Below are 21,740 nucleotides of genomic sequence, written 5' to 3' on the forward strand. Positions count from 1 at the left end.
TTGCCCCAGGGTTTCCCCTAGGCCCTGGTCGTAACAGTTCACTTTATGAATGTACTTTGTTCGTCAATTTCAGACGAGACATCCCAGGGAGACAAGCTCAGTGTACAAACATCAGTTTACACAATTGAATAAACATGAAACTAATGTTGCATTATGCATCTGTGGCGGTAGAGTGTGTGTCTGTGTGTCTTACCAGTGTGGTCTCCTGGTGTGCGTGTTGTGTTGAACATCCTCTCACACTGAGCGGCACACAGAGGGATGACAGTGCCTGGAACACGACTCTGACACACAGAGACACACAAACATTTGTTACTAAAACTTACTGTTCAGTGTAACATCCTCTCAGTTTAATGCTGGTTTCACTTCGGTAGTATACTTTTTGGACTAAAAAGAGAACAGTTACACATGCATGACCTTGGAGTTAGGTAATGCTGCTTGCAGCTTTATCAAGAAGTGCTGATTCAAAGTACTTCACACTCTGGATAGGGTTATCAAAACGTAACATTACATCATTTGGTATAACCATTTTTAACATGATAGGGACACGCCAAGGTTTATTAATACTGAAGATGTCTTTATAGATATATGAATATGTGATTAAATACATCGAGTGACAAATTAATTAATACTATGGGAAATTAATAAATTTACCTAGACAGAAACTTCACCAGGGTGAAAGCTGAAACTGAGGCTGAATGGTAGAAGCAGTTTAGATCCTTCCATTGGTTGATTCTGCTGTCAAACAAACAAGCTAGTGCTCCTATTGGTTAGTTTATCTGTCTCTGCCTCTACGTCTGCTTTCCCCTGCTTTGATGTGACAGTTTTTATATCAAACAGCCTCAATGAGGCTTATGAGAATTTCATTAATTTTGCAGGTAATTGCTCATAAACAAAAGTATTTGCCAATTTATAAGTTTGATGACGGTGCTAAATGTAGGTCATAAGATCACCAAAGTAATTACAATTCATCCCGAGGGAACACATTCATGAGTGTGTCAATCCATCCAATAAGTGTTAAGATATTTTAATCTGGACCAAAGTGATGGACCAACAAACTGATCAACAGAAAACCCACAGAGCCGTGCTGGTTCATTCTGGCGAATACAGACTATAATATGTTGTTGGTTTTGAAATTCAGAGAGAGTAAGCGCGGAAATATGCAGGCAATGAATGCTGACAATTCCCTTTGTCTAGGAATGTCCCTGTCTGTGTTGTCACTAGGGTTGGGTACCGAAACCCAGTATGAGTATGGAACCGGTTCCGACGTAAACGGTAGTAACTGGACCGAATAAAAACAAAAGTTTTGGTGTCTCATTTCGGTGCCGCACTTGACGGCACAGACGTCGCACGTGTTGCGCATGACGTCAGTGACGCTGCTCGGTGCCGCTGATGAGAAGGTGAGAGGATCAACAAGATGCCGAAAGGAAGACGGTCAAAAGTCTGGCTTCATTACACACCTAAGGATGGACACTCCGTGATCTGTAATAAATGCTGCAAAAACAATTGCGTGCAGCACGTCAAATTTGATGAAACACGCAACACACTGTGTGTACTTAAAAGCCGAACTGTGCACCGTGTTTGACAAACTCCGCGGCCGCCGCTGCTCCCGCCAGTGTTGCGCCTCCCAGACCCGGGCTTCGTGAAGAAAGCCCCAGTCCTGCTGCCAGTGTGATGGACATCACAAATGACGATGACAGCAGCCTTTCTTCTTCGGGTAGCCTAAGTAACGTTAATTTAATGCCAACGAAGTTTTAAGATGGAGCTCCTCATTAATCTCCATTATTATATTTTTCGATACAGTATTGTTGTATCTGATATTATGTAAATTGTGTGACTTTTATTTAATAATAGTTTATTTTAATATTGTATTTATAATGTTTTAAGTTAATTGTTTTCAATTTGGCTCTGGAAATAAAAGGGCATTGTTTTTTTGACGAAGTGTGTGTATTTTTAGGTTTTTAAGTACCGGTTCAAGTACCGTTTAAGCACCGGAACCGTTTAAAAAACACCGAGTAGTAACCGGTATCGGAAAAAACCCAACCGATACCCAACCCTAGTTGTCACTAAATTTAAGGCGCAAAATTAGCTGTAGAAATGTGTTTGTTACCACATAGTCACAACATAAAAAGACAAAAATTCTTGTTTGGATCTTTATATTTACAATACAACACAAGTTACCCATGTACTGTATATTGATATTCAACAGTGGCAAGTTGTTCAGCAACCAACTATACAATAAAAATAGGCATTAATAAATTAGTTTACAAATTAATTTATTAATCTATGAAAAAGACTTCATTACAAAGTAATTCATTATTTGATATTCTAATTGGTAATAAAAATAGGAATTATAAATGGAAGTTACAAATGAAATATTTATCCATCACCTAGACTTTCCAAATGTTATCGGACCAAATGGCTCAAGTTATGACAGTGAAACAAGTCGGGGTTATGACGTCCCAAAAAATGTATCTACCATTTTACAGACCCTTCTTTCACAATGTTGGCTTACGGGAACAAGTGTTTGTGCCGCAGTTCATCATGTGACGATGTACTTAGACGGTTAATGCACAGGCTTTGAAGCCAGTTTTCGTAGTGGCCAAACCTTGTAGTTAAGGATCTGTGAAACGGTGGATACATTTTTTTGAACATCACAACCTCCGCAATTAGTAACTAAAATGAACTAATCAAAATAAGTTTAATGCTTTATTACTATTTCCGTGGCACTTGTGGTCCTCCATACCCCATAACCAACATCCTTTATGTAAAAATGTTTAGTTTTTGCTCTGTGGCAGTGTGTCTATGTTTGTTCATCACTGATATCACTAGTTCAATAGTTTTCTTTAAAAAAAAGGTAGCTTCCATTGTGTTTATAATTGTGTTTTTTGTGTTTTAATGTGTCTTGTTTAGGATTATGATATATTGTGTTTATTGTCCAGCCACCTACTCTTTCCCTCCTGACATCCCGTGTCTGTCAGAAAAACGTTTATTTTTAACGTCAAACTGCATCATTGTGTTTAGACGGTTTTAATCAGGTCTGTTTATTTCGATGAGAAGATCTCTGTGGATCAGTTTTTCAAAAACCGCATCTTTTCCCCAACTCCGCATCTAGTAGTCTGCAGAATCTCACTCTGCCCCTCTCTGTGTGTCAGTGCTGCACTCACACATACACACGCGGTGCAGTGAAAGATAACCTGAAGGTTGTGTGTAGTTACTGAAAGTAAGTACAATAAAACCTTTGAAAGTAAAAAGCCAAAACTTAATCAATACACTTGTTCAACCTGCATAAACCTGAACATGTAGAGCGCTACATTTTAATCTGCTTTGTCTGTCCAGTCAAAAGCACGGCTCACAGGCTCAGCAGCTAACAGCTTATCATTACAAACAAGCTACAAAGAAAGCTGTCTGTATGTGGTCTCACCGTTTAGTTTAGCTTCGTTTGCCACAAATCTAAAATCTTTCAAACTCTTGTATACCGCTGCTGACTGAGACAAGCAGCACAGGGGGAGGACAGAGAGAGGAGAGGAGGAAAGATCTGATACTGAACCATGTTCTTCATGCTTTCTATACTTCACTCACTATTTTGATGTCAGGAATATGATTTCATTTATTGACATTTTAGATTTGTTTCTAATGAGATATTGAGTTGTTCAGAAACATTTGGAAATGCATTTAGAATTAACCCTGCACTGTGTGGTCTATAATTTAGCCCAATCTATGAAAATTTAAAAAAATAAGAAAAAGATAACAGGCCCACAGAGGTCGGCCACTTCATCCTTCTCACTGCATGTAAATGATTCTATCATATTACAGAGAGGCATAAAAGGTTGGGCAACATTTAAAAGAAAAGGACAGTTGCTGTTTTGAGAAATGTTCATTTCATTTTCATTTTTATTGTATTTTCATTATTATGCTACGGTAGGCCAAATGTTTAGATGAAGGGCTGAAGAGAAATTAAGAGAAAAAAGAGCTGATGCTTTTTTTTTGCTTGATTACATTTTATTGTGTTTTTTTTTTTCATAGTAGGCCAAATTCCAGGTCCAAGTTTTATATTGACTAAAGGAAATAAAATAAATATAGTAAGAATACAGCTTTGTGTATACGTGTATTTTCGTATAATATACAAAAATACACACGCACGCACACACGCACTCACACACAAGCCAACTCTGCAAAAAGGGTTTGTGGTCTTACCGGTTTGAGTTCCTCCCTATTGACCTTGCGACGATAAAGCAGAAGGGCAGTAATGGTATTGCCTGCCCTGGCCGCCTGCAATGGCGTCGGCGTCACATATAGAAAGTCCTTGATAGCACACACACAGAGAACAACAGAATGTAAACAGAAACAAAGACATAAGTTCAAATGGGAAAAAAAAGAGTAAAAGGAAAGAGGAAAGCAAAAAAAAAGAGGTACAGAAAAATAAAGAAAGAATGTCTGTTAATTTTGGCTCAACTTTATCTCAAAGATAAAAAAAAGAAAAGAAAAAGATATTGAAAAATATTTCAAGATTCAGCACAGTCTTTTTTCTAATGCAGTAGCTGTACTACGGTGGAAGGCAGCTGGTTACCATGCCATAGTAGTTACTGTTGACCATAAGGGGACCTCGGCTCCTCAAGTAGATGTATTCCTCCCACCAGTCGCTCACCTGGAACCAAAATAGGACACACTACTGTTTATATGAAACAAATGGGACAAAACAAAACTATCTTTCTGCACATGTTGATGTGTTTAAAATATAAAATTTGGCATCTTTCAGGAACTATTAGTCACATATAAACTAGAAAAATAATCATTAATTTACATGAAAAGGCCACAGCTTGTCACTTTATATATAATAATAGTCTCTCTCTTTTAAAGCTGAGAGATCTTGGTGGTTCATCAGATTGTTGGTTCAGCTCTCCTCCATCTTTACTACTGGTCTGTTGGAAAAACTACTTTTCAACAGTTTTATGGTAAGAGATAACATTATTATACCTCTGCATAGAAAAAGTTGTATTAACCTTTATTTTAAGCAAAATTATGTACATGTTTTACCATTTTGATGGTGCAGTGTCTTGTTTTAGGATGAATGGTGTCTGTCACAGCCACTCTGCCAACCTATCACTTGTTTCTGCACTATGTAACTTTAGTGAGAGGGTAGGATCACAGCATTACATACATGTTGACTATAAGAAGTTTCAAAATGTAACATTGTTATGACGTAACGAGGCATGTTTGTACTTAGCACCTACATTACATCTGACAAGTTGTTACAGAACTGGGATTTGTATTTACAACAGCGGTGTTGCACTCAGAAACTGTGGGGCGCGCAAAATCGCACAAAATACCAATTTCTTCTAATGTTGCTTTATATAATTACTGATTTAATGCACCATACAGTGAGCACGCTTGCTATTTGAACACACCATCAATGTAAAGGTGTGACCAACAGTGTTGTAACAAAAAGCAAAAAGGAAGTTGGCTAAAATACTCTTTGATCTAGCAGCGACTTCTACTTTTAATTCGTACCATAAATGTCACCACTAGGACTGTTAGATGCTCATTCTATAAGCTCAGCTTAAAAGGGCAAGTATAGCAATATAGGTATTATCAAGAAAAGGTCAACCACTGTTGCATAGCACACAGGATGAAGTTGTAGCAGCTGAGGTGTCACACGCGCAGATATTTTTTTTGTATGTTTGCAAAGTGCACCGTCTGGGAGGTTGCCATGTGTCTGCTGGCAGCAGAGGGACATAAAGTATGAGGTGTGATGAGTCAATCTTTTAAAATCATCTGAAAAACTAAATAAATGAAATGTTCTCAACTTGAAGTCAACACCAGATGTAGTGGTGTAACTCAAACACTCACACCCTACCAGATAAGAAAAACTACATTAATACTTCAAACACTGGTAGTTGTGTTTACAGTGATATACTGGGGCGGCTGTGGCTCAGTGGGTAGAGCAGGCTCCCCTGGGCGGAACTGAGCTACATGCCGAAGCATCCTTGAGCAAGATGCTGAACCCCGAAATTGCTCCTGGCGTGCAGTTGGCACCTTGTGTGGCAGCCTCTGCCGTCAGCCCTGCGACTAGCTGGCGACTCGTCCAGGGATATACCCTGGCCTTCGCCCATATGAAACCTGGGATAGGCTCCAGTAGCCCCGCCACCCCCTGAAAAGGGGGGGTAAAGCGGCAACACCCCGCAACCCTCATGGAAAAGCGGACAAGAAAATGAGATGAGATGAGATGAGAGACATTAATACTGCACATGTTTGTGTCCCCCCCCTTACCCTTTATGCCTATGTGTTTTGACAAACAAGCTATTATTTTGTGTATCATCTGTTTACATCCACTGGGTGGCTGTTTACATCCACTGGGTGTTAGCTAACAACTAGTTAACTCATTGTCCCTTTAGGAGCTCCGGAAGTTTACAACATATTGTTACAAGTGTATTTTAGGTGGACTAGCGTGTGACTGTGTACACTTACATAGTTGGTTGCCCACAGGGCTTTGAGTTTCAGGTAACGCTGCAGGCGGTTTCCCAGGTTAAACTCAAAGTGATTGGCCAGTTCAGTCATTCGTTTATACTCTGGATCTGTCAGTAGAGGACGTACTGACTGCAGGTACTGAGACAGAGAGAACACAGAGCATCAGTTACAACCTGCTTCCTGGTTACTAAATAATTATTAATTTCTGTTCTGCTGTTCCATTGTCATAATTTAGTCACTAATATATGCACAATATATACATCGATAGTGTATGTAATGATAATGTGTTTGTCTACTCACCCTGCTCAGGGTTTCTTTGATGGCAGGTACAGGCAGGTGAGGTAGAGAGGTTTGATAACTGTACAGCAGAGGCTTCCTGCTCGATAATAACCTCAGCAGGGTCTGAAACACACAGAGGAAGATTTGTAACACTTTTCAATGAACATTTCAACATAGTTTATTGGTATTAACAATAAATTCACAACAAAATGTTTTTTTAAAAAGTGGGGATCATAGAACCTATACTTATATTACAAAGCATTTGTTTAAGATTTGATACCATGCTGTGACAACTACCAATATACAAAAAAATCAATTAAATCAATTTTGTGTCAGTGGCAACATCTGCACAACAGCCACACGAGGGTGCTGTCATACAAAGTAGGAGGACATCTTACCACCCAGACTTTGGTGACGTTAGAAACTCGGCCATGCTGCTCGAACATCCATTGGTGGTAGGAGAGCAGCAGTTTGAGGCAGAATCTGAGCGCCAGGATGAGAGAGAGCCACAGCAGAGTGCTGAAGACCAGCGCTGACACCATGGTCTGACCCTGAGAACTGAGCGACACATGGAGACTGGACAGAGGGAGGGGGACACAACAGTTACTGGTTATGTCCGTTAGTGGTAAAAAAAAGTTCAATTTAGCACTTTTGTCATGTTACCTGGAGGTGAAAAGTAGGAATAAAATAAACACAAAAAGCAGAAATATTTAGTAAATATTCAGTATGTTATTTTTGACCAATGGTAGCTTAAGAACATTCTTAAACCAGAAATTGGTAGTTTAAGACAAAGGGAATGAGGCAAACTAATTGGCAGGCACAAGTTGTCCAGTTACAGTCAGTAAAGCTCATATGAAGTACAAAAACATATGTAACATGTCACACATTTCATTAAGGTTACTCAAGGACTACAAGGCACACCTGTGTGATAAGCACACTGTTTAATCAGTATCTTGATATACTACACCTTCCAGGTGGATGGATTATCTTAACAAAGAAGCAAATAAGAATTAATTAAAACAAATTTGTGAACAAGATTAAAGAGGGTCAAGCCTAGGGTGTGAACAGAAAAAGTCAACAAACATTACGTTTATATTTTTCTTCAAAGGGGATGCTGGAACAGTAGTCTCTAAATGGTCACGAATGCAAGCAAAATCTATGAAGGTACAACAGCAACATCTGCTGGGTCGATCAGAAAGTGAATTAGAAATATTTCAGTCAACAAGGGGATTTTTCATCTAGGTTTTTTGGGGGGGGTTTCTTGTTTGTTTTTTTGTAAATTGAGTATAATAATATGCAGTATGAGCAGCAGAACAGAATAAGACATATACAATGAAAAATAAAAATTATGAAATGCATTAAGAATTTAATCAACGCAAAATCAATAAATACATATAATCAATAAAATCAAGACAAATATGGGAATAGGAGGAAAACATACTCTCCACCGTAAGGCATAACAATAAAAAACATGTCATGCAGTTAACACAGCAGCAACACTTTCGTGACCAGCTGACTCAATGGTGAAAGGGAAGTGGCCCGGGACTTAGACAGGCTACAAACAAACTTTTTAAAATAGCTGAAGATTAAACAGTGTACTTTTATCCTGTTATAAGTGGCAATGGTATAAGTGCTATTAAATGCAGTGAGACATTTATATTGGTATAAATTTATAGAAAATCCTATGTGTATAGAAGTTGTCAGGTTGCTGCTCATCAGACTGGCCTTTAAAATGGAGCTAGTAGTAGTCTAGCAGGTTTACAGCCTCCATCCTATCCATTTTTACATATTTTACATACAGTGTTGCTCATAAATCCCATTTGCAGCCTCTCATTGCAGAACAAACATTATCAGGGTGGAATGTAGCAGGTGTGTGCGTGCATGTGCGTGTGTGTGTAGACAGTGAGTCAGCGATGTTGTAAGTATGTGAAGCTACAATTAGTGAATAGACTGGGAGGCAAGTAGGTGAGAGGTCAAGTGGCACCAGGCACCACACCCATGCTGATCCATAATGACTCACTGGCTTTATTTACTATTAAGTGATGTTTGCTTGGATCAGCAGAAATCCCTTTTCCTCCTCAGTGTCTATGGCAGATTGCACTTTGAAGTGAAACTGTCACTTTCAGCTAGCAGCACAAGAATAGCTCAACAAACAAAGGATTTGTGAGGCTGATAATGATAACGATATTCGAGCTGATAGCATTTTTTTAAATTGATGGAGATCCCTTAGATTTGTAAATTGTCTTTATATGTGACCAACATATACACTAAGTGGGACCTTTTACAGTGTAAAAATAAACTTGTTGGTGCTCTAATGGACAAACAGCAATTTCTTGTTAACTATATACATACTGTCAATGTCAATGTCAATGCCAATAAGCAAAATATGGCTATCATTTCATCAACAGTTTAGCTCTACTTTCAAGTGTTACATAAATTATTCTTTTAGACAGTTAATTAAGCTAATAATTGCTTTGCATTATCGATAGAAACAGTGAATGTGTTCCCCTGTACTTATCTCCATCCATCTATCAATCGCAGCGTCATAGTGTTTGAATGTCAGAGGTGGCATCATAATTGTCACAATTTTTTTACACTGTAAACTTCTCAAAATACCAAAAAGATGAGCCAGTTTTTAATGTCTGGATTTATATGGTGGGCTAATATAGGAGGGATAAAGTCATAATCGCTAAATCAGCTCTAAACTGGAGTTAAGGAGTTTCCACATGGTAATGCCAAGGGGCTGTTACAGACATTACAACTGATGTCCATAAAAATATGGTTCAATATGCAAAAGATAAAAGGACAGTTGTATTGTCTGTCCAAGAAACTAAAGACAGAGGTCTTTGTGTGTTTCTGTGTACCTTAGTGGCAGGTGTTGCTGTATCTTGGTGATCAGCCCCATGCTGGGATCGGAGCGCATGTACATGGTGGCCAGGATTGCTATGACGACAAAGAGCCAGGAGGAAGGGCTGGCAGGGTACACTCCCTTGATCAAACTGTTCTGTAACCACAAAAGAAGAAACAGTGAGCATTGTGATTGGTTAAACTGTTCCCCCTCTGTTGCACTGACTAGGCCACAGAAAACAGAGGCTCCTTTCAGAACCAACTGGAGGTTATTGCAGTTAAATTCAACATTTAATAAACTGATGCTCCCTTTAAGTACCTTTGAAATTAGTTTTTTTTTTTGTACATTTAACATCGTATCCACTTGATTGAACACAGGTACAGTACATGATGTGTACTGTAAATCATGTTTTTGTCACCACAGCAGTGGCAAACATGCATGTCAGTACATGTTAGGAAAGGCTCAGCATTCCTCACCTATACACATGGGAATGCACACCCTGTAATAAGGCCTTTTGCACTAAGCTCCCCACTGCACCAGTGAGTCAACCGTCCATACCAGGGGAGTCAGGACAGCACGCATCGTATGTTGTACAGATTGTAAAATCGTCTGTGACAAACTTTTTTGTGAAAAACGCTTTTGAGTTACATTTACTAAATAAATAACCATTAATTACAAATTCCATTGGGCTAGAGATACATGACATACATGGCATGTTTTTTATGTGACAAGGACAAAGACTGGACAAGATATGCATCACAGATAGCCGTTTTTCTAATGAGGCACAACTCTCCTCACTGTGCTGACTATCAAACTTTTAAATTTAAGATATCAGATTTAACTAACGGATGCCTACACTATAAATTGGGAAAACTTAAGTGATAGAAAGATAGTAGTCCAATACATTTTGTTTCAAACAATATGGCAGCACGCATAAATGTCATCCTCACCCTCATGCGGCTGACTCGTTTCTTCCATGAACGCACTCCGGACAGGTAGATCTGGTTCAGGGCCTGATAGGACAGCTGCAGGTCAATCCCCTCTGGTGTTATGGTGAACTGGAATGCCACTGCCTGGTGGGCTTCTGCCATCGCTATGGAAACACAAATGAACAAAACATTTAGAACGATTTTTATTAATGAATAATGAATTATTAGAGTGAAGACAGTACATACAATTCATCATTGCAAATGTAGTCTAGATTTTCAACAATTTATTTTTGCTTATTTTCTTGTTTTTTTATTTGAAATAATTGATATTGAATTGATAATATTCAATACATCAGTGGGACTGTGGCAAAATGTTAAAATAAACTTCTATAGTTAGTTTTATGACATAAACTAGGCATGTTTTTTACGCCAGCAGACAGCTCAGTGTTTGCTGTCTCTCTTGTATGAAAGCTCTGTGTGGACAATACTTGAGTAATTTAATGTGTCAGTGGAATGTTGTTGTCTCACTGAGTCCTGCTGCATCACCAAGAACACGGAGTAAAAACTGCTCACAGTACGCTCTGCTGTTAAGTGATACTAAGTATTTAAAGCCCTCTGTTATACAATAGGTTTCATTAGTAAACATACAACTTAAGTCAATATCATAACACAAAGCTTCAACATTGTTTGTTATTTTAAACCTGGTTATATATACAAATATCATTAAACAATTATTATTATTAGGGTAATATGAGGTGCACTGTGCCTTGCAACAGACAGATCATCACATGGATAATCTCAGCCTGTAGCCTTTAAAAACCTGGTTTTGAAAACAGCCAACATGTCCTACACTGTTGTGTGGATACGGTATGTCTTTATATTGTCGACTGGCAGTTATTTGACCTGACCTCACTATTTAATGTGCAAGTGACTCTGCTATGGAATTAGATATGTGCCAATAAGAATCAAATAAAAAGTATTCAATATCAAATTAAAATTAAAGCTGCAAGCAGCGATGAACGGGCCCTCGCAGTCCACCCGCGTCGGGGCGTGCTGCTGTCGCGGCGTGCTGCTGTCACTTCACGTTGCTGTCGGGGCATGTGGCTGTCGGGGCTTGTTCATGCAACAACTTCCGCTGAGGAATCAAAAGTGAAGGCAGGAAAGCTGTTCTTTCGTCATTTAGCAATAAAAGCGCTCCCTATTGGCGGATTTGCACAACATTTTTCACAAACCATCATCGGGGCATGGAACACAATTAAAAAAACTTAAGTGTTAATGGGACTGCATTTGATGAAGATATGCAAGACTTTCTGTTTGACCACAATTTGCAGGAAATTGTTGTTTTATATTTTGGGCGTCCTTTGGACTACCACATTTGTTTTAATAACCTTTTGTCAGCAGGGTTCACAGATGCTATGTGCAAAGTTTGGAGGAAATCAGAGAAACTGGGTGGGAGGAGTTTGAAAAAGTAGGTTTGCGACATTCAGCAAATTTGTGAATGGAAATGTAGCGAGAAAGTGGGCGTGGCCTACATCACACAATTCAGCTGTATGCAGGGAACACGTAGATATAAGGTTGAACAATGTGCGGCATGTTATGTGGGAGTTATTAGGCAAAAACGGTTTTTGTGTTGATAATAGCGCCACCTGATGGTCATTTTTGGTGTTTGAGTTACAGGGGCCAGTCTATACCACACCTATGAATTTCATATCCATAAGTGTTGTGGTGTGGGCACAGTGCCAAATATGAAATTAGACTGCCACCAGAGCGCCACCTAGTGGCATATCGGTCAAAGCTTCAACAGATATCCTCAGGAGGGCATTGACAATAATTATACCAAGTTTCGTGTTAATCTGAGCAACCGATGTGAGATAGAAAATACTTCAATTTAAAGAGCGCCACCTAGTGGTCATCCGCAAAGATTTTGCACAGGGCCTGAGGGGCTCATGGGGAAGTAGTACCCTGAGTTTCATGTCATTCGGTCAAAGCAATGTGGAGATATGCAAGACTTCCTGTTTGTAACGAAATGTGCAGGGAGTTGTTATTTAATAACTTGAGTATTGTTTGGAATATCAAAATTCTTTTAATAACTTTTTGTGAGGAGGGTCCACAGATGCTGTTTGCAAAGTTTGGTGCAAATCGGTTGAAATTGCCTGGGAGGAGTTTGAAAAAGTAGGTTTTGGAAATTTTGTGAATTTGCGGAAAAAAACCTAGGCCGCAAATTTGCGTGGTCTATATCAGGAGATTCAACAGAATTCAGGGAACGCGTGGATATATGGTTTTTGAACAATAGGGACATCGCAGGTTATCTGCTGGGGCCCTAATGAAACTGGCACCAGAGCGCCACCTAGTGGCGGATCGGTAAAAGCTTCAACAGATGTCCTGAGGAGGGCATTGGCAATGAGTGTACCAAGTTTTGTGTTAATCCGACCAACCGATGTGGAGATATAAAATACTTCAATTTAAAGAGCGCCACCTAGTGGTCATTGGGCAAGATTGTCCACAGAGCTCATGCGGAAGTACTATCCTGAGTTTCATGTCATTCGGATGAACCAATGTGGAGATATGCAAGAGTTTTAAGTTGAGTATTCTTTGGAATATCAAAATTCTTTTAATAACTTTTTGTCAAGAGGGTCCACAGATGCTGTGTGCAAAGTTTCGTGGAAATTGGTGAAATTGCCTGGGAGGAGTTTGAAAAAGTAGGTTTGCGACATTTAGCGAGCTAGCGAAAAAAAACGGTAGGCGGATATGGGCCTGGCCTATATCATGAGATTCAGCAGAATTCACTGAAGGCGTGGATATAAGATTTTTGAATGTGCGACAAAGTATATGGGAGTTATTAGGCAAAACGCACTTTCCTTGATTATAGCGCCACCTAGTGGTGGAAATTCACAACGACAACAGATTATAACATTTTCCAGCAGATGTGACATATATTCCAAGTTTGGTGAGTTTTGGGGTTTGTTCAGGCAGTGAAAAATGCGATGATTTGGGACAAAAAATGCTCACTAGAAAAATAATAGGGTCCTTGCAGGGTCCCTGCTCGGGCCCTAAATAATAAGAATTTGAGAGAATATAAATCTCTCTCGTATTTGCATAATTGTAAAACTAGTGCTTTTACTTTTTTGATGGCATGTCCTTTTGTTTATAGTCGACTCTTAGTATACAGGCGTGTGTCCACATTGACTAACGGTTGTTTGAGTAATAGCTCATTGCAACCCATCCGGTTACTTTGCCATGCGTCACGTCCCCACCCCCTTTTGTGTGAAAACAATCCAAAGACTTTGCTAATTTAACAGCATGAAATAAGAAAACCATATGTCTTTTTAAGGTATTAGGATCAAAAATACTATGGCCAGTCAGGCAAGTAATTATATAATGTTGTTGCCGATCAACGATCAAAATCGTTACATATAAAATATGACAGAAATAGGAGTTGATGAGTGTCCTTTCAGTCTGCCACCATCAAAGTGGATGAACAACCCACCGAGTGGCCGGAGGTGTCATACACTGACATATACAACAATCTCATTGAATCGCCAGGTGTATATGTATTTCTGACATGTCAATTACTTTTTTTTTTTTGCTTCTGTGAGATTTATTTTCTCTCAAATTCTTATTTCCATTTGATATTGAATAAGTTCTATTCTATTCTTATTTGTAAATGGACTTACCTTTCTATAGCGCTTTTCAACACTTGTCACATTCACCCATTCACACACACATTCATTCACTGATGGCAGAGGCTGCCATGCAAGGTGCCAACTGCTCATCAGGAGCGATATGGGGTTCAGTATCTTGCTCAAGGATACTTAGACATGCAGCTGGGGGAGCCGGGGAATCGAACCAGCGAATTCGAACTACAACCCGCTCTACCTCCTGAGCTACAGCCGCCCCACATTGGAATACTCTGACTCTTACATTAGTGAAGTGGATAATGGGAATTCATTCCTCTTTGATGCACAATTTATGGATAGAAAAATAGCGACTGTTCAGCTCAGGAAACACAGCACTGCCTGCAGGTAATATAGAGTAATTATCCTTTATGTGCAGTCAGTTGTTAAGCAAACCATCAGCTTCAGTCTGACATTATAAATTATTAACTCCCACAGAGCTATTAGCCCTGATCATACTGGCAACTTAACAGCATGGATAATGCAAGTCAACAATTGGTAACAGCAGATTCAATACACTAACTGGTAATAAGACACAAAAAGGTGTGAGACTATTCTCTTTTACTAAAAGCTGCACATGCAAATATACATCCATACTACAGGTTCATACAACAGGTTAAACAATCAGCAGGTCAGCAGATGTCAAAACTGTTCCTGTCAGGTTGTGTGAGCAGAAAACATCCCCCAAATAACTTCAATCAAAAACAGGCAATCCAGTTACCTTTACCCAGTTTTTTCATGAGCAAAAATGTTCACAAGTGCAAAATATAATACTGTACACCTAAAAAGCCACTGAGTCCATTCCTAGCATCCCATTTCTCAATAAATAAATATTTTCTTCCAAGTTGTCAACAGCTTTTAAAGGCAAGCTAAGAATAGCTCTCTTTCCATAAAAACATGTCACTGTAAGAAAGCATAGGTGTAAATAATCTAAATAACAACGGCTGAATTAGCTGCTTCAGTGTCAGGCTCCGTATTGTTCTTGCTGACTCACTCATGCTTGTGAGGCAGAGTGAAATGCAAAAGTCTACGTGAACAATTAACATTCTCTGAGCTACTTCTCACCCTGAAGCACGGCACGTTAACAGGTTTGTGCGCACATTAAAAAGCAGGATGTAGGTCATGTCCTCCGTAAACTTATGATGGGTTAGACCATCACTTTCTCTTTGACTAAATAGCATGCAAGCAAAGCCTTATGAATCAACACTATACAGGGTTTTAGTGTTGCTCAACCAGTTAAATTTAACACTTTAAAACAGTCCCTTTTAAGAACCCTATGCGCCAGATGGTTTCATGGACAGAATCATCTAGGAGGTACGCAGATGCTCTCACGAAATACTTGGCAAGTGATTGGATGAACTACCTATCTACCACCGTCTATAAAGAGCTAACTTCAACCAATCAGATCAAGAGTAAGACAGCGCTACGATCAGCAGTTATAGCAAACTCTTCCGACATGTTTTCTATGGACAAAAAAAGCCTTCAGTGCCGTTCTTCACTCCTCTATCAATGAAATGTACTCACAAGCTCTGATATAACTGATGATATAGCAGCATCTAAGCTAACCTCTTGGAGGAGCCACCATTTTTCAAACCGTTGCTTCTCTCACTGGTCATCACCCCTAATCCACGCCCTTGGCTGCCAGTAGTTCCTCATAGGATGCTGACTGGTCGGGGCCACTGTGGTTCAAACACAAGGGCACAGCTGGAAGCCAGGCAAATCCAGCCAAGAATCATAATCATCCATTATTCATTAATAAATTCTATTTTTCAAGTACAATCATTTCTCATGATATTCTGAACCAATATTCAATGCTTTGAAAGGCCTGTCTTCATCTTTACTTTAGGGTGTTTTCTCACTTTGACTAATTGGACACCATTTTTTTAACCGTCTCTCCCTCTTTGAGTTTCTTGTCGATATTTAGAAAAGGTTGGACAGGAAGATTCATCATTCAGCCTTCAGCAGCAGACAGACAGGGTGTTACCAAAACAATTAACCACTGTTGGACAGAAATCTGTCACGGCTGGCTTGATGAGTTTTTCATTCCTTTACTCCTTCACTTCCTGTGTAACCTTGTCAGAATGTAGACACATGGATGCAAACGTAAGGAAACTTCTAGTCAGTGCTGTGCTGCTTGATTCTGCTGGCAAACCAACAGTAACAACTTGGCTGGAAACATATCTGTCAGGTCCAAAAGCTCAATTTCACCAAAGACCGTCTGCAGCAGCGTGTGTGCATGTGTGTGTGTGTGTGTGAAGCCAGAGAGCTCCTAAGTCCCATACTGTTAAAAGGACGAGTAATGTACAGCTGTCGTTGAGGCCTGTGGTACATACTGGATGATGACATGACAACTATACAGTTACAGTACATAGAAAGTAGGTCAACATATAATCACTGCAAGGTCATATTTGTGTGTGCAAGGCAAACCTCTGTCATCTCTTCCCCTTCTCTCTAACCAGCCAAGCAATTGATTGCTGCATATTTCTCACTTCCCACAGCTATTTCACACAGCCATTTATGTGTGTGTGTGTAACTGAATGAAAGTGAGAGAGAAGTGAAAAAGACAGAGAGAGACAAGGGAGAGAATGAAGGTGGGAGGAAAAGTGTGGGCATGGTATCTGGCACACATTGTGTAGTTGCTGCAGATGGACACAGACCATGTTTGTATGCTTAAGAGGACCTCCAAATCACATTTACACCTTAACATTATTGTTTTCCTAAACTAAACATAAACAAGTCTTAACCCAAAAACAAGACCCTAACCTTTACCTGACCCAAAACAATTTAAACCCTCACCTACATCTAACTTAAACTAGTACATTTGAATAAAAGCTTTATGTATACGATACCCGGTAGAGGTGTGCATCTCTCCCTTATAAGACGATCCAGTACGTATCTAGATGGGCTACAATACAATTCAGGGACGTTAGTTTCTATTAAAGAACAAATTGATGCGATTCCGATTCTGTACGATTCAATTCCATGCGATACAATTCTTTGTTTCATGTAGACATTTATTTTCTATTATAAATCAGAATAAGTCAATTCTAAAAAAGTGGGATTGCTTACCTTCAAATAGATATTTCATAAAGGACCAGGGAATCGTATGTATTTTTTTTTACTATTATGTATATCTTTATCTGCTTATACCTCACTGTAAAAAAACACACCTGTTGTCTCATCCTGGATCTGAGGAACAACTATCCTTATGTCTGGATCTCCATTAGCTGAATCTGTCTGCATTGGACCTCTCTGGATGTCCCTGACTCTCTGTATCCTCTGCTTCCTAGTAATAATCAGTGTATATAACACGTATGATTAACAATCAGACAAATGTTTACTACTGATAACAAAGTCAAAAGTTGGATTAACTCAACAGTGTGCACTGTGCATCATCTTTCAGTAGACAGTAAATAGCGTGCAGTATGGTTCAATTCAGTACATAATGTCAGGAGACAATGACAGTTAACAGTGTGCAGTACTAGCAGCAGTCACAGAATACAGCTAATGATAAAAAATACGTTCAAAAGCAGACAGGTCGTAAGTCCTTAGCAATAAAACGGGCTATAGATGCCATGACTACCTTAGACCTCGCCGACTTGTGGCTCAGTCGTGGCTGGAAAAGTGTTTAATCTCCGTGTCTTGCGTGTTCTTGCTAGTATTAGCTTTATTAGCAACCTCATCGTCTGCAAAGTATTCACCATGTTGTTCACCAGGTGAACCTTAAGACACATGCTGCCACTGTACTTAAACGCTGTTTTACAGAGCAGAATGGCCTGCTTTTTGTCCTTGGGGTGGGAGAGTCTCACGCTGACCTTTGAACTTTTCCAAGAGTTTGAAGACGCTGTGGGGAAGTAGCAGCAGAGCAGCTTCACTCAACCGATGCATAACTTTGAAATCGGGCCATCAACTGGTTCACAGTACATTTAGATCGATCCAGAGGTCCATGTATCGTATCTTTAACTTTAAAACTGATTTCTGACTCATATCGGTAAATTGATACACCCCTAATACCCGGAAATATTTGTTACGATCATTTAACAACACTTAATTACCACTGTTCTGAAGGCATTTCAAGAATCTTCAAACCAGCTGAAGGAGTAAACAAATATACAACCTGCTGCACAATAATAAAAAAGATTTATGACCTGGTTCTTCAGTTGTGTCTACATTCAGTGGTGAATCATGAGTCTGTTGGTGCCCAAGGCAAAAACTCCCTTGTGGCCCCTCAAGCATAACACCAACAAAAAATATATGCAATCCAAACGTTTTTTTCAATTTCCAATGTTCACATCAGTAGGAATTTTCAGAATAACCAGAACAATTGAAAAACCTAAATTTATAACTACAAAACTTCAATGTGGTAACATTCTAAACAATCCACATTATGAGACCAGTGATAAACATCACATAAAGCATTTTGAGGCTGCAGCAGTTCACAGTATAGTGTCTAATGGGAAGTTTAAGGGAGTTTATAGTTGTAATTGAAAAATGTGCCAATATGAATGGCCATCAAGGGCTCCTATTGCGGGCCCCAAACATTTGCCTGGTTTGCCTCTCCTGACAGTGCGCCTCCGGCTATATTTCCTAACTGCCTCCTTTTTTATGACACAAGAAAATAAAAAACAAAGAAGCAGTAGTCAATTCAAGACAAACTGCTAACACTTTAAACATGCATCATACAACCTAAATCTTTACCTTGGAAAAACGTTAGCATTTGATTTTGCTTAAAATTATGCTATTTACCTCACTGTTTGCAAGAGTAAGCAACAATAAGAAGTAGGGCTGTCAAAGTTAACGCGTTAACGCAAATTCCTCTTAACACCGTTCAGTTTTTTTGATGCGTGATTAACGCTGGCGCGTTATGACCCTCAGTCTGCCACATAGTTTGGGAAATCAGGAAGCAATGTAGCAGTGACGTGGTGGATGGCAGCAGAAACAAACCCCTTTGAGCAGAAATGGATAAAGAAAAGGGTCTTTTGAATGGCAAGTTGAGCTTCAAAGCCCTGCCAGACGGTTCTCTCTACAAGAACATGGTTATTTGCATTTACTGACAATGTGAACTGAGTTACCACCGGAGTACGTCCAGGCTCAAGTACCACTTGCTGGCCAAGCACACAGCTGATGCAGTGCCATCCTTCCCCCTCACAGATCACGCTGTAGAGTCTGCAACAGAGATGCCTGGACAACTCTACATGTGACAAACTTCCAACAGCGATAGCTAAATGGGTGCTACAGCTTGCAGGCTGATTAAAATTGTTTAGTTAACCTTTACAAGCAGGACACTACATTGTGTTAGTATTTCTAAGGAATGTTACATTCAGGTCAATGCCCATCTGTTGTTGCTTGTTGGACTTGAGTTTGCCATGTTATGCTTTCAGCATATTTTTTGAGCATGCAGTACCTTTGAGGTTATTCAGAAGAATATTCTGGTACAGTATTTGTCATTGTTAGGATTGTTGCAATAATAATAAACATACCCATGTTGATGAGAGTATTAAAAACTTAAAAATAAATATCCCTTTAAGGTACATTTAGAACAGATAAAAAATGTGCGATTATTTTGTGATTAATCGTGAGTTAAGATCATGTGATTAACCTCTATTAAATATTTGAATCGATTGACAGCCATAATAAGAAGTCAAAGAAAATGAGTAGCTACCTGCATGAATGCAGGTGTCAAGAATAATTGAGAATAAGATATAATGCAACAATAATCCATTCATGCCGACTGAACATTAAATCAACGTCTGCTGCTTCACCTTTGGAAACAAAGTCAAGTTGTGTAGCAAGTAGCGCTCACTAAGGCTGCAAAATTATGTTTAATTTTGTCAAAAACAATGTCGACAAACAGGTTTTACCTGCCGGGGTGGGAGAAGGCATGCGGCCATAACAGCAAACACGACCATTCAAGTCTAACAGGCTCAGCACGCGCACGGGAGTACGGCGGGAAGAGACGCGCGTGCACGCATTTGTACACACTAACCTGTTAGTATAATGTTTTACCTGATGTACAGTCTGTAGGCTTCTGTTTACACGAAGCGTTGACAGTGTTCATCTCAGAGTCAACTGTGGACCGTACAAACACCCAACACGTTCTCTCTTTAAGGAGTTTGTTGTTTGTTTTGTATTATTTTCCTAGCTAACACAAAAATAACTTCGAGTTAACCTAGCTTAAATATCCGGCTAACATCATCATCATCTCAGCTAGCGTATACAGTGCTATAGCTAATATGCCTATAAACATTTCATGTTCGAGAAATGTTCTTATCTGTTATGTAAGGCTACATAACACTATCATTTACCTCTAAATACCTCAGAGCTCGCCATTTCAGTAATTAATGTGAGCGTTAACGGCGATACAAAGTGAAGTGAAGCCACCAACTGGGACTTGTTTGAATGTGCCTGAGACCAAACCACTTTAAGAAAATAGTTTCTGTGCGACGCAACCATGCCGCTCTCCATCATCACTACATGATGCCAGGCTACACCCACAGCTACCGACACAACAAATAACACCAGAAATTCAACAAACACATGTAACTGTGACTCCCAACGGTTAGCCTTAAGTGAACGTACAGTGTATTAGCATATATGCACTGTAGCCCAGCGTAATATCAACACTGTTCAAAACACAGTGGTCCATTCATGCTCAGCACCATCTCCCACCCTGTGCGATGCACAAACGCCAACAGAGAGAGAGGGAGAGAGAGAGAGAGAGAGAGAGAGAGAGAGAGAGGGCACGTTTGTATTACATTGATAAAAAAATTAGGCCAACAGTTCGATGCGAATTTATCAAATGCGATTATAAATGTACCTGAAGCGTCTTTTTTCGAAGAACTTTCTCGGTGAGAAGGTTGATGCGGAAACGTCTGTCTGCACCCCTCCCTTCTTCTCAAGCCAGCAACAGAGCGACACTCAGTGAGCTTTCCACCAGCAGCAGGGCGCTCACCGCGAGGGCCAGCGGACAAAGATAGTGCGAGCACGAGAAGATGACGCACTCTCAGTCATTAATATAGGGGGCTGCATTGTCGCTGTGTGAATGTAGGCGGTAACTTTGACGCATGCTGTAACCATCAGCAAGGATTGTGGCCGGTGTGATAAAAAACTACAAGATGTAAAAAAGACGAAATAACCTGAGTGAATTTTATGTTTTAATTTTTAGATATAAGGCTCTCTGGACACTTTACTACTGTCAGAGTGAGAGCTCTTCACTATACGTCACTCTTCAGCAAGCTATACATGACGCCAGCCAGAGACAAGCCCACTTCTGACACATGGAGGATACTTTCTTCATTTTACAAAAATGAGGGGCATGTAGGGTAAATAGGTCGCGCTGTGACTGACACATAGCCTACAGCTGCTTTTATTTTATTTTATATCATTTTATTTCAGTTGTTTTCCCAAAGCCTTCACAGTTTTTAGATGGGTTTCGTCTCTTTAACATTTGATGTTTGACAAATATCACTGCAAAGCTCTCTGTTTCCCATTTACATTTACATTAACACTTGACCTACTTGTTTCCCAAACTAGAGAAATCTAAAT

General features: G+C 39.6%; 1 protein-coding gene across 3 annotated transcripts in view; it reads right to left on the bottom strand.

Moving 5' to 3' along the window:
• The window catches only part of cpt1a2b (carnitine palmitoyltransferase 1A2b), a 62,205-nt gene extending 41,060 nt beyond the window's left edge, over positions 1-21,145 (bottom strand). The window contains exons 1-10 of one of the 3 annotated variants that reach the window (XM_084372317.1): positions 21,013-21,145; positions 17,366-17,481; positions 10,543-10,685; positions 9,609-9,748; positions 7,143-7,320; positions 6,766-6,867; positions 6,466-6,603; positions 4,568-4,645; positions 4,195-4,302; positions 194-281 (exon numbers count right to left, since the gene is read on the bottom strand). In XM_084372317.1, the coding sequence (XP_084228443.1) occupies positions 194-281; positions 4,195-4,302; positions 4,568-4,645; positions 6,466-6,603; positions 6,766-6,867; positions 7,143-7,320; positions 9,609-9,748; positions 10,543-10,685; positions 17,366-17,438 (1,048 nt within the window). In that variant the 5' untranslated portion in view covers positions 17,439-17,481; positions 21,013-21,145. Of the gene's footprint in view, positions 1-193; positions 282-4,194; positions 4,303-4,567; positions 4,646-6,465; positions 6,604-6,765; positions 6,868-7,142; positions 7,321-9,608; positions 9,749-10,542; positions 10,686-17,044; positions 17,095-17,365; positions 17,482-21,012 lie in introns of those variants that run through there. The other 2 variants (XM_084372318.1, XM_084372319.1) reach the window with 2 other exon arrangements.
• Between the last annotated feature and the right edge of the window lie 595 nt (positions 21,146-21,740).

Source organism: Pagrus pagrus (assembly GCF_965226575.1).
Source record: "Pagrus pagrus genome assembly, chromosome: 13".
In the NCBI taxonomy this organism is placed as follows: domain Eukaryota; kingdom Metazoa; phylum Chordata; class Actinopteri; order Spariformes; family Sparidae; genus Pagrus; species Pagrus pagrus.